Source organism: Oryzias latipes, chromosome 8 (assembly GCF_053564925.1).
Source record: "Oryzias latipes strain Hd-rR chromosome 8, Olatipes_Hd-rR_3.1".
NCBI classification, from domain to species: domain Eukaryota; kingdom Metazoa; phylum Chordata; class Actinopteri; order Beloniformes; family Adrianichthyidae; genus Oryzias; species Oryzias latipes.
In genome coordinates, this window is record NC_136244.1 from 9,042,971 (window position 1) to 9,056,960 (window position 13,990).

At 40.0% G+C, this 13,990-nt stretch overlaps 1 protein-coding gene across 1 annotated transcript in view; it reads right to left on the reverse strand.

The window, feature by feature from the left end:
- myo15aa (myosin XVAa) overlaps positions 1 to 13,990 on the reverse strand; it is a 62,088-nt gene that overhangs the window by 39,149 nt on the left and 8,949 nt on the right. The window contains exons 4-13 of the mRNA XM_078951021.1: positions 12,393 to 12,467; positions 11,348 to 11,438; positions 8,613 to 8,716; positions 8,447 to 8,510; positions 8,259 to 8,372; positions 8,021 to 8,182; positions 6,825 to 6,938; positions 1,986 to 2,044; positions 1,629 to 1,752; positions 90 to 185 (exon numbers count right to left, since the gene is read on the reverse strand). Coding sequence (XP_078807147.1) covers positions 90 to 185; positions 1,629 to 1,752; positions 1,986 to 2,044; positions 6,825 to 6,938; positions 8,021 to 8,182; positions 8,259 to 8,372; positions 8,447 to 8,510; positions 8,613 to 8,716; positions 11,348 to 11,438; positions 12,393 to 12,467 — 1,003 coding nt within the window. The remainder of the gene's footprint in view (positions 1 to 89; positions 186 to 1,628; positions 1,753 to 1,985; positions 2,045 to 6,824; positions 6,939 to 8,020; positions 8,183 to 8,258; positions 8,373 to 8,446; positions 8,511 to 8,612; positions 8,717 to 11,347; positions 11,439 to 12,392; positions 12,468 to 13,990) is intronic.

Genomic DNA, 13,990 nt, shown 5'->3' on the forward strand with positions numbered 1-13,990 from the left:
AATATTTGCGGCTTTAGAATATTCTCCAATACTAATTGGATTTTTTAAATAACAGCTGCACTGATGAAGAGTTTCCTCGGGTGACTCACCTGTTCCTCTTTGAAGACGATCCTGTTGAAGAAGAACTGCAGGTACTCATTTGCATAATTAATGCAAAGCTGCTCAAAACTATTGAAGGCCAGGTCCTGTTGCCAACCGCACACACACACACACACACACACACACACACAGACTCTTAGAATTTTTGTATTAAAGTACCTATCCAGATTATGTCAAGAATGGACAAATAGTGAGATGGATGATGTGGTCAGTAAATACATACTCCCCCCTGCTGGTAATGAGCTGCACCTTCAGTTTCTCTCTACACCAGGAGCAGTTTTAGTGTGATTTCTAACTAGGATGAACATTTAAACTAATTTTGGAAAGGTAGGTAATAACAAAATGTATTCCTTTATCTGGGTTTTTTTATTTTTTATTTTGCTCCAAAACAAAAGCGTAAAGTTGTTTCAACAGCTTTTCATCTCAGGGCTATTTGTCCAAAAAAAAAAAAAAAGATCTGACCAGAAATAAAGGAAAGAGGAAAAAAGCGAACCAATCTCTCTAATCAATGTCACTATACAGTGTTACATGGAGGGCGTCTGAGAAAAAAACAGTGCTCTATACCACAAAAAGTTACTTTTTTAAAAAAAATTTACTTTCAAGTGTTTGGAAAATTTGTAGTATGTTCATAGTATATATATATAAAGATGTTCATTTAGTCAGCAATGTATGTTTAGGTTAAACGAGTGTTAGCATTAGCCGTCCAATGAGAAATTTCATTATATGTTACCATCAAGCTACTAGACTTTGCTATTTACTGCTGTTATATAAGGCATAAAAGTTCAATCTCTACTTTTATCGATTTATTATTGATTTATTAAGCTCAGAACGTTCAACTAGTTTCAACCCTGCTCTATTACATACGCATTTTTGGACAGGGAGCAAGCGTAAGAGAGACAGCCGATGCCAATTTGGTGTGCAAATCGCATTCTGTGTGAACGCAGCTTAAGGGTCCTTAGGCAAGACCCTTTACCCTTTCCTAACTATGTAGCCACTAGGGGCCCAAAGTCTGGGTCCCCCTGTCCTAGTCCCCGGCTCAGAAAAAAAATGGTGTTTGTGTCACGGGATCTGCCATTAAAATCTCTGCCAAAAACAACCTGTACGTATCAGTGAAAGCAGATTTGCTGTCGTAACCCAAATGGTGTTCAACAAGATTTCTTTAAGAACTAAAAGTGTATATTAATTCACTGCTTGGAATCCTATTCTTAGTGGCTAACATGAAAGTTTCTAATTGATATGAACAAACATTTTGATTTTTCTATTTGGCTTGATAATTTACTTACTCGTCTCTTAGGAACAGCGAGTCTGTAATTTAAGGTTTTTCCAAATGAAAATATATTTCAAACAAGCTGGAAAATTAACAATATTTTAACTAACTAAGCGTAGAAATGATTGCATTTGCTACAAAGAGTATTACTGTTTTTACTGGATGAAACTGTGAGTTGTTTCCAACAAAAGTCTTCTTTTACTTAGAACAATTTTTGGTATGACACATGGCTTTTTTTTTTTTTTTTGCTGACACAACAAACCTCAAATCCATAAATGTCCAGGATGGAGATAGAGAGTGTGTGCTGCATGGGATACACCCGAGCGTTGATTCTCTCTGTTAACCAGTGGAAGAGAAGCGAGTACAGGATCTTGGCAACAGCATCTCTAAGAAAAAAATGTTTGCATGTCAACGTATGGAAAATGTAGTATTTGCAGTAAAATAAGTCAAAGAATTAAAATTTGTTGAAGTTTATTTGAAGCAAAAATGAATAATAAAATAAAACTAAAGGAATGCATGGAAATAAATTGCTTTTAAATTGTTTGAACCAAATGATTAATTAAAGAAATCTTGAAAATGCAAAGCATGAACGTACTGAAAGCTATATCTAATATCTTACCTAGCATCAACGGCACTTTCTACAGTCAGAGGTGTGTAGATTTTGTCCCTCATAGTTTCCTGTAGAAAAAACAGGACCAATAAAGATGTTAAGATTTCATGAATTCATAACAAATCTTTCATTATATTTGTTTTTATTCGTTAAGTAATATCTGCATTTTTTTAAGTTTTTGTTGCTTTGAATTTATACATTTTGCCAGTTTTCCCACAGGCACACAAGTCTTTAAGCAAATCGTTAAGTTTAAATATGCTACAGGACAACACACAATGATTACAATTAACATATTTCTGTATGAATTTCTCAGATGCTCTGCTGAAACATTTTAGCATGTATGTATAAAAAAATAAAAACAAAATAAACGCCCTCTCACACCCTGGATTCCGTGGATGGTTTTTCACTTATATATACAGAACAGACCAAAAGTTTGGACACACCTTCTCATTCAAATGAATGAATGGTCTGTACTGTACATACATACTGTATATATATTAAAAAAAATGCCCTTTCACCCTCCGCGAGTGTTTTCTCACCCAAGCTCGGGTCCTCTACCAGAGGCCTGGGAGCTTAGGGGTCCTGCGCAGTATCTTAACTGTTCCTATCACTGCGCTTTTCTGGACTGAGAGGTCTGGGGTCTTTCCAGGGATCTGTTGTAGCTACTCCTCCAGCTTGGGAGCTACTGCCCAGAGTGCTCCAATTACCACGGGTACCACTGTCACCTTCACCTACAATGCTTTCTCCAGTTCTTCTGAGTCCCTGGTATTTCTCCATTTACTCATGTTCCTTCCTTCTTCCTGATATTCCTATCACTTGGCACTGCCACATCCACCACAACGGCTTTCCTCTGTTCTTTATCCACCACTACAATGTCTGGTTGGTTCGCCATTACCATCCAATCAGTCTGGAAGTCCCACAGGATCTATGGTCTCTCATTCTCTACCACTATCGTAGGTGTTTCCGAATTTGACCTAAGGGATCCCACTCCATATTCTCCACACTATTATATTATTATTCCAGCCACTTGATTGTGGCGCTCCATGTATGCTTTCCCTGCCAGCATCTTACACCCTGCAGTTACTCATAGCCTACACCTTGGGTCTTGTCTGGTGTGGTTGATCTGAGCCTCTATCGCTCTGTTGCTCAGGGCTTGTTCCTGAGCTGCCAGGATGAGTGCTTCAGTGCTGTCCTGTAGGCCAGCCCTTTCTAGCCATTGATATCAGCCACTTCAGTTATGATCCAGTTGTACATCCCATGCAGGGGTTTGTCCTCCCATGAGGATCTGTCATCCATTGCCTGAGACATTCACTGAGCACACTGTCAGTTGGTGCCTTAAGCTTGATGTATTCATGCATCTTGGATGTTTCATCCAGGATAATGGCTTCCATGTTCACTAGTTCTCTGCCTCCTTCCTTGTGGCTAGCATACAGTCTCAGGGTGCTGAATTCGGGATGGAACCCACCATGTATGGTGAGAAGCTTTTGTGTCTTAACATCCGTGGTCTGTATCTCTTCCTTTTGCCATCTTAGTATTCCTGTAAGTTATCTGATTACTGGCAGTGCGTAGCTGTTCACTGCCCGGGTCTTGTTCTTGCCATTCAGCTGGCTTCTCAGGACTTGCCTTACTCATTGGAGGTATTTAGCTGTTGCAGCTTTCCTTGTTGGCTGCTCCAGGTTGCCATTTGGCTGCGGAATTCCAAGGTACTATGTCTGCTATTGTTCCTTCTGGGAGTGAGACACTTGCTGTGTGGACTACCTGGACTCTCTTTGTCACCGTCCAGCTACATTTCTCGAGCCCGAATGACATCCCAATGTCAGTACTGTAGATCCTGGTGGTTTGGATCAGGGAGTCAATGTCACGCTCGCTCTCAGCATATAGCTGATGTCATCCATGTAGAGGAGGTGACTGATGTTGGTCCAATTTTGAGTCGGTATCCATACCCCGTCTTGTTGATTATTTGGCTGAGGGGGTTCAGACCTATGCAGAACAGTAGTGGTGACAGAGCATCACCTTGGTATATCCCACATTTGATGGACACTTGTGCAAGTGGCTTGTCATTGGCTTCAAGGGTGGTTTTCTACAGCTTTATCGAGTTTCATATGAAGGGCTCTTACAGTCCTGTGTTGTACAGCTCCAAGGATTCAGTGATCCACGTGTGCAGGGCTGAGTCATAGGCTTTCTTGTAATAAATCCAGGCTGTGTTCAGGTTGGTGTGTCGTGACCTGCAGTCTTGAGTGACTGTTCTGTCAACCAGGATTTGATGTTTGGCTCCTCTGGAGTCTCTACCAATGCCCTTCTGTGTGTTTATCATGTATTGATCAATGCACAGGTTTATTTTGGTTGCAATGATGCCTGAGATGAGCTTCCATGTTGTGGTGAGACAGGTTATTGGCCGGTAGTTGGATGGTACTGCACCCTTTGAGAGATCGTTCTGGATCAGGATCATTTACCTTCTGTTAACCATTTGGGGTGAGTCCCATCTCTTAGCAGCTGGTTCATTTGGGCTGCCAAGAGTGAGTGTCTTTAGTCAGTTGGCATGTTCATTTCAGGGCCCAGTACTGTCCAGTTCTTCATACCTGAGACTCTTTCTTGGATGTCTGCCACTGTGATGGTTACTCGACTCTTTCAGGGAGGCTGCTATGTTCTTTTCTCAGAGAGAATAGCTATTAAGCATAGCTGTTATGAGCTGCCACTTTCTCTAATATAGCCTACTTGTCCAGTACTCTTCAGTTTCCAGTTTTGGTGGGTCTGGTTTGATGTTTTGACACTGCCAATGAGCTTACTATTTCACAGGTTAAGTTGCGAACAGCCTGTTAGGGATTCCCCTTAATGCTTCATTAACAATTTCCAGGAAGTTTTCAGGTGTAACATCACTTAACCGTTGTACTTGGTGTCGGGGTTGCCTGGTGTTCATTCTAGACAAGATCTTTTCTTTTAGGTCAGATGCTGCCTCACTCAGCGTAACAGTAGTTATTTGGGACTGTGTCCCCAAGTTCAGGTTGGGAGTGTGGTATAGCGTCCTCTCTGACCTGATTGTAACCTCTCTGGGTAGGATTACTTGAGTAGGAGCATTCCGACAGAACCTTATTCTCACATCTACTCCATTTCCGTCTTGTTCCAGTAGCCCACTATCCATCAGGGTCCTCTGGTTCCCCAGCACTCTTCTGGTTGGGCTGGAGCTTGCACTCTCTGTCCCCCTGCCTCCCTGCTCTCTGCCATTGGGGGGCCCTGTGACAGTACTGCTGGCCCTGGTCTGGGTGGCTGATGTGATTTCTCTGCGGGCAGTTGTTATCTATCTGCTACCATGCAGGTGTTGGGGGGTCCTCGCTGCCGCTGCTGCTGCGGCGGGGTTCTTGGTGTGGGGAATACTGGGCCTCTTTCTTTTTACATTCCATTCTCCACCTTAAAAGAACATAAACACTCACTTAAGCACAGGTGTGAGGTCACCTTTGCACAAATAGTTTTATAGTTCGCGTGACTGAAGGAAATGTTTCACGCTAGTTAGTCTGAATGCATAAGTATGCGTGTGTGAACGTTTGTTGTATTGTGTACATGTTGACGTGTGAACATTTTTGGAGCCAACAGGTATGTTTATAACATTTGAGTGTGAGTGTGGACAGGCACCGCCCCTTCTAGATTTGTATTACATCGGAACATAACCGTAATGATTATAAACATCTAGTAACTTGTTGCTTTATGCAGCTTCATGGTTTTATCCCCCTCCCCCCTCACCCTCCTATCCCTCTCTCTCTTCTTCCTTTCTTTCCTTTTCTGTCCAGTCCAACACAAAAATGTCACAAATATGATTAAGATTAATAAAGTTTGGTCTAGATCACAAAAGGGGTTTATTCAGACATACCTCTGGTGTGTCAGAAGTTTCGTAACCTCTATATTAAAAATAAAATATTTCCAAGACAAAAGGCCTTCAGCTCTCAGCTGTTGGACAGGACAACTTAAAAGAAAACAGAAAAAAAAGAAAGAAAAAAAGAAACTGGAGAAATACCAGGGACTCAGAGAAAACTGGAGAAAGCATAGAAGGTAAAGGTAACAGTGGTCCCCGGGGTAATGGAGCTCTCGGGGCAGTAACCCCAAACTGGAGGAGTGGCTACATCAGATTCCTGGAAAGACCTCAGACATCTCGAACTTATCATTATGTCCAGCCAGATGTTACAATATGTATAAAATTAGCCTCTAAATTATTTATTAATACAGAAAAGCTAATACAGAAAGCACGAAAAAGAGGTTTAGTTCTTCTATATTCAGATCAGAGGAGAGCTTGCATCAATGCCCACCCAAAACAGTTTTATCAGAATGCTGAAAAGGAGCAAAATATGTGATTATTATAAAAACATAAATTAGTTTTTTGAAATACTGAAAAAATAACAGTGTAAAATGTTTAAAAATAAAAGTTAGATTACAGTTTCATGGCCTAATTTGATTGCATTTTGCTGAATCACTTCTCAAATAGGAGACAGAGGTTAGACTGGGCCTTTAAAAGAACCAGCACCAAAATCTAGAAGGCCCTGGACCATGTGTAAGCAGATCTGTTGCAGCAGTTTGTTTATTTCTTGTTCATCTTTCTTCCACTCTGTGTGTGGCAGCAACACATGTGGCCCCCATTGTGTCTGCGTAAGCGACACTGGGGGCCACACAATGGCCTTTAAAGTAAGCACATGTGAGTGAGCGGGGCTGGCGTTCTGCCACATTAGCAGTCAGCATTTGAAAAAAAGAAAAGTTCTGACCTGAAGTGAAATGAAAAAGGACAGGAATGAAAGAAAGTCTTTAAAATACTTTTTTTTCTCCTTTTAGACAAAAAAAGCACTTGAGGACTGTTTAGATACTGACTGTCACTTTGTAGGTGATGGCTTTCTGGAGTCCTTCTGGTGAGATCTGCAGCAGCTCAGCCACGACCCGAATCTCCTGAGTGCTGACCACTGAGGCCACCTCCTGGCCATCATTCTGTAGTGCAACAGACATGTCTGATCAGTTCATCAAAAATCATCTGAAATTAAGGGTGTCACATTATCATGTTACTCATGATTACAGACAACAGACAAATTAAGACGTTATTTTCTTTTAATTGCATTAATTTCATTTTTAATCTATGACTATTCTCATGTTCTAAAACATAAAAAAGCAGAGGTCCAAATGTTTAATTATTAACGTTTTATTAAAACACAACTCAAAATGCCTCCTAAATTGCTCCCAGTGCATGTCTTGCTGGCTGTGTACCTGTGTACGCTGTACACGCAGTGTTGCTGCTTTGATGTCATCAATGTGCAACTTTGTAGTTATTTACATAACTAACGCAAACAAGCCCACAACGCCACAGCTATAAGAGAGAAAGCCCAATGAGGTGTTGTTATCATAAATTATTGGGGTACGCGGAGGGTACTTCAACACATATTCACATTCATTCATTCATTCATTCATTCATTCATTCATTCATTCATTCATTCATCTTCTGCCGTTTTACCCCTCACAGGGCTGCCGGAGCCTATCCCGGCCACTACTGGGCGAAGGCAGGGGACAAACTAGACAGTTCGCCAGTCTGTCGCAGGGCCAGTGTAAGCAGATCTGTTGCAGATCTGTTACAGCAGTTTGTTTATTAAATCCATATACTATGGATTTAATTTTTTAGCTGGTGGTCAATATCTTTTGGATTGCTCAAAAAAGTCTTACCGTTTTTATGTGTTAAATTTAAGCACTCTGGACCTGATGTTTCGTTCTTGTGTTTTTTTTTTTAAAGTAAAGATTGGAAGCCTGTTATATTAAGAAATTTCATAAAGCCATTCTTTTAGTAGTAATTTGATCTTTTACTGCACCACAATGTTACAATTTAAATGAAAATATTTAAAAACGAGTCTTTTTACAGCAATTATTAGGTTCAAAATAATTGTTATTAAAATAGATTAATTCGATTAGTTATTTACACAATTAACTAATCGCACAAAAAATTCATCACATCACAGTTAGTAAAGTTAGTAAGTTACTAAAAAGAGTGGGAAATTAAATTCAAAGGGAATGCATGTTAATGTTACCTCATATCTTTGAAAGTAGACATTGCCAAAGTGCAATATGGAGGACAGAACTCTAAAGATGGCAGACTGCTCCTCTGGGCTGAAGTGAAGGATTTCCATGGCTGACAGCAGACGCCTGAAATCATCTCCATCGTTTTTTCCCATAATTCTGCAATTTCCTCCCTAAGAGAAAAAACAGGCAAAGAGCAAGCTGACAAATCTCAGTCTAAATGGTCATGACCCCTGCTTCCTTCTGTACCTGATTGAGATAGTAGTAGGTTTCAGCTTCTTGCAGATAGAAAGCTTGCTTCTGCTGAGAAGGAAGACCTGCCAGCATCTCATAAAAAATGTGATAGTTCCTCTCATCTTTGGCCTAAAGCAGACACATATTTATCCCAGTCAGTTAATATTTAGACCCATTTTATAAACCTCTTGCATTTGTCTCACCTGGAACACAATTCGGGACTTTTCCAGTAGATACTGAGAGGTTATGGCACCACAGATTATACCACTGCATCAATGAAGAGACAAAAAGGGGGAAGAAAATATATTTAAATAAAAATGAAAACATTGATTGTATAAACTTATTAATAATAGTTTTTTTTAAACTTACTTTTCTAAAAAGACCTCTATGTATTTCCCAAAGCGACTGGAGTTATCATTTCGCACAGTTTTGGCATTTCCAAAGGATTCCAGTAGAGGAGTTGCCTCAAGTATCTGTCAGGTTATCAAACACGCAGTTCAGAACATTGATGATAATGATGATAATAATATTTTCTTTCTGACATATACTTTAAAAGGACAAGACAAAAAATAAATAATTACAAGAATATCAATATCAATCTTATGAACTGCTCCTGCATTCATTTTTGCACAGAAATATTTAAAAAGTGTCCACTGACAGAAGCGACGGATGAAACTACATAAGTACTATATAAAGGGTCTATACCATGCAATTTTTAAGCCTTTTATAGTAAACAATGTCCATATACAGTACAGACCAAACGTTTGGACACACCTTCCCATTCATTTGAATGAGAAGGTGTATCTAAACTTTTGGTCTATACTGTATATGATAATATATTACATTTGGCACACAAAAGATATAATTTTTAAATAAATATTAGTTATTTTCCTGAGTTCTTTTCCAACTCGAAAGTAAGATGACTCGATCTCTGAGGCACCAGCTTTCGCTCCTGCCACCCATTTCATGACATCAACCTAGAGTCAGTCTCGGCAGCGTGTCTGCGTATTGCCCATGAAAACAAACAACATATAAGCTTTTGAAAAGATGGATGTGTTTATTGTGAACATAAAAGGAAAGAGTTTTTGACAATCAGCGCTGGCTCAGGGGAGAAAGTGTGTGTTAGCCTGGGGGAGGTGCTGGCAGTGCAGACTCTTCCTGGAAGGGGCTCTTTTTACTTATCCACGTCGGGTCAGGAGAACCCGCTGGTTTTCGTGGGTTAAGAGGAGCTGGATGCTTGGAGCACAGGTTTTTAGAGGCTTATACAGAAATGCGTGAATGGATCAAAATACCGCTCTGGGGTTTCTTTTAGAGAAGAATAAACATAATAATACACTTAAAAGCTAAAAAAAAAATCGATTTGGCATGGTATAGGCCCTTCAATTTGACTTTTTTAAGTGTAAAAAACAAATCTGTCTCCTTTCAACAATTGTTTTCCCCTTTCATTGACTGTTGTCTCATCTCTTGTTCTCTCTAGAAGATTTTCTTTGATGTCCTTTAAAGTCTATTCTTGGTTTCTTCCTCCTGTTGTGCTTGAGGTACTTTCAATCTGAACATCAAACTCAGCCGCTTTGTCACCTAAAACTATGAGAACTTAATTTTTTACACACAAATAAAATGATTGTTTTAAATTGTTTTAAATCTTATATTAAAAAAAAATTTTTAAATCTTGTATCTCCAGTGAAACCTTAATGAATGAAAATTGATCGTCCTCAGTCATTTTCAATTGTTGTTGTTGTTGTTTCTCTTTCGGCTTTTCCCATCAGGGGTCGCCACAGCGAACGAGTCGCATGGTAAACTTGGCAATGTTTTACGCCGGATGCCCTTCCTGACGCAACCCTCTCAAAGCAACCGTGCTTGGGACCGGCACAGAAGTAAAGAAGGGAACAGGGAGCAGCCCGGAGTCGAACCCTGGTTTCACGGACGGAAGGTGCCGCAAACCAGCACGAGCTAAACCGGCTCATTTTCAATAGTAATCCAATAAAATGTTTGACAAATACTTGCCAAAAACCAAATCAGTTTTTTCCTGAGTCAAAGATTCTAATAGAGGTTGAGTGACCCGACAATTACCTCTTTATCTGTGCATTTTGAAGAAAAACTGCTGTTGAATTTCTGTGTGTTTCCAACACAAACAGGCAGAAACCATGAGCAGTCCTTAAGGTCCCACTCCAATTATCTTTTGATTTATTTTCATAGTGTTCCTTATTGTCTTTTAAATATGATTATGCCATTTTTAGAGAAAAATCAAAAAACTTGTCTCATATTTTAATACATAGTTTCTGCAGAGCGGCAGGAGTTCATCAGAAATTCCCCACTGAGGTGTGGGCAGGACAGTTGGCACGGAGCCACCCCCTCCCCCCCTTCTATCACCTATGATTGAGAGCTCTCTGTTTACATCCTCTTCTGCTAGCTTAGACATCCCCAACTTAACATCACTGGTCCGAGCAGTCCAGCTGTACAGTTTTGAGCCAGATGTCAGCTCAGCCGTGAAAACGAAGACGAACATGGATCTATTCGTCTACAAGTCGATGCATCAGAATGGAGTGGAGCAGGGAGCTTGTGGCCCACCCAGTGTATTTTTTTATGTCACAAACGTGGTTATTTTCAAATGTAAGTTATCGTTTTTTTGCCTGCTTCTGATTCACAATGATTTGAATAAAGAAATACTCAGAAAAGCAATTTTGAACTTATTATTTGTATATATGTCCTCTATCATCAGAAAAATGCCCCAAGAACATGTTAAAAACGCCTAAAATGGTAGCTAAAAAAAACCTCATTGTAGCAGGTTTTTTTAGACAGAATAATGCAGTTTATTTTGGAAATAAATTAATTAAAATAACATACAAACAAACCATGAAACCTTTTTTTAGCGAGCTGCAGAGAAAATCTATTAAAAGAACATCTCTACAACTCTAGCTGTTGTAAATGCAAAAAGTTACAAAATGTAAAGGGAATGCAGTTACCTCAATCTGCATCCAAAAAAAGCATTGGAGAAAAAAGAAAGAAAAAAGGAGCATTATGGACATTGGCATTACCTAATGCGAATCTTTGTCTTTTTTTTTTATGGACGTCTAATCTTTTTGTTTTACATTGGACGTGCTTACCTGTTGTGCAAGGTTGTTCAAGTGATGAACAGATGCAAGGAAACGGAGAACAAGTTTGGTGGCCTCGGTTTTTCCTGACCCACTTTCCCCACTAAAACACAGGCAGGGGTCAACAAATATGACAAACAAATGCACAGCAGTTTTCTCCCAGTTTCAAGTGAAAAATGTGAATATTAGTCATTAAAAACTATTGTTTTGCAGCATCAACAAGTGCAGAATGTTGGTTTTTGACATCCACAGAAAAAGGTGATTCTGATCCAATTTTAATTGTAAGTCTATTTTAGTTCTCTAAGCAAACCCATTATCTGCACTTTTAGCGCAGACGTTTATTATTCACACAGTGTTCATCTGATCCTCATTACCTCTCCACTGGTGCAGAAGGTAGTGACTGCTCTAACTGTTTTGGACAAGTGCGACTGCTTTAATCTCACATTTGAAAAGACTCTAATTCAACTTTTGCTTAAGCTGAATTCACAGGCATACAGTACTTCATCTCTGCCAAAAAAAAAAGCAGGACCTTTTACAAAAGGCTTAGCACTGAATACTTGAGTAATGTAAGCTTTTCTAAATGAGGACAGAGTTGTGTGTGGGCACATCTTTGACGTCTTTACCACTTTCCAGCATAAGGTTACAGCTCTCAGGCCGCTGAGCGAAAAAACTGGGCCAACAATGGACACTAAACACCAGACCTCAGTTAGCTCTTTGCACACACTCACTGATAAGCACAAACAAAAGTTCAGACTCGTACACTTACATTTATACACCTCTTAAACATCTGGCTCTGGCCCAGACCTGGCTGGACTTTCCTCACAGATGTCCCTTTTAAATGGGTGTTTTCAGTCTGTTCATCTATAGAAATATCTTTTTATTTCAGAGTGGTTTTATTTATTTAATTATACTTTAACTGTCCTTACATGCCAACAGTATAAATACATTTTTCAGCAGTGGTTGATCCTGTTTCAGCACTAAAGCATGTAGAATGCAGAAAAAACACCTTATAGTGCACATGTGTAAGTTTTACAATGGAAGCAAAATGATCTTTTACCTGATTAATATGACTTGATTTTGTTTGGCATCCATTATTTTAGAATAGGCAGCGTTTGCTATAGCAAACAAATGCCTAAAAGACAAGAAACATATTTGAATTTAATTGTAAAACAATCTAACCAATCCAATTCACTCACTGAACACTTTATTAGGCACACGTCCAACTGCTTACTAACACAAATTTCTAATAAGCCAATCGAATGGCAGCTACTCAAGGCAATTAGGCATATAGACATGATCAAGATGATCTGCTGCAGTCCAAACTGAGCATCAAAATGGGGAGGAAAAGGGATTTAAGTAACGTTGAACGTGGCGTGGTATAGTTGGTGCCAGACGGACTGGTCTGAGTATTTTAGAAACTACTGATCTACTGAGATTTTTTCCCACAACCATCTCTAGGGTTTACAAAGAATGGTCCAAAAAACAGAAAATATCCAGTGAGTGGCAGTTCTATGGGTGGAAATTCCTTGTGGATGCCAGACAGGTTGCAGCTCATAGAAAGGCAAATAACTGGTTACAACCGAATGCACAACACATCCAACCTTGAGGCAGATTGGCTAAAGCAGCAGATTACCACACCGGGGGCCACTCCTGTCACCTCAGAACATGAAACTGAGGCTACAATTCGCACAGGCTCACTAAACGGGACAATAGAACACTGGAAAAAGGATGCCTGGTCAGCTATGACATTTGGTAGCGTCCAAATTTGGCGTCAGCATCATAAAAGCATGGATCCATCCTGCCTTGTATCAACGGTTCAGGGTGGTGGTGTGAGGATTCAGTGGGGCAAAAAAGTATTTAGTCAGCCTCCAATTGTGCAAGTTCTCCCACGTGAAAAGAGGACAGGGGCGTTTAATTTTCATTCTAATTACACCATAATTATGAGAGACAAAATGAAAAAAGAAATACAGAAAATCACATTGTCTGATTTGAAAATAATTGATTTGCAAATTGTGGTGAAAAATAAGTATATGGTCACCTGCAAACAAGCTAGATTTATGGCTCTCACAGACCTACAACTTCTGTTAGAGGATCCTCTGTCCTCCACTCGTTCCCTCTATTAATTGTACCTGTTTGAAATCATTTTCTCTATAAAAGTCACCTGTCCACAACCTCAAACAGTCACACTCCAAACTCCACTATGGCCAAGACCAAAGAGATGTCATCAGAAACAAAATTGTTGACCTGCACCAGGCTGGGAAGACTGAATCTGCACAGCTTGGTGTGAAGAAATCAACTGTGGGAGAAATTATTAGGAAATTGGAGACGTACAAGACCACTGATAATCTACCTCCATCTGAGGCTTCCTGCAGGATCTCACCCCGTGGGGTCAAAATAATCACAAGAACGGTGAGTAAAAATCCCAGAACCACTCGGGGGGACCTAGTGAATGACCTACAGAGAGCTGGGACCAAAGTAACAAAGGCTACCATTAGTAACACACTACGCCAGGGACTCAAATCCTGCATTGACAGACATGTCCCTGGGCGGCCGTGGTGCAGTGGTAGGGCGGTCGACTCATGATCGTAAGATTGCAGGTTCGATTCCCGCCTTGCACGCCCATGTGCTGAAGTGTCCTTGGGCAAGACACTGAAC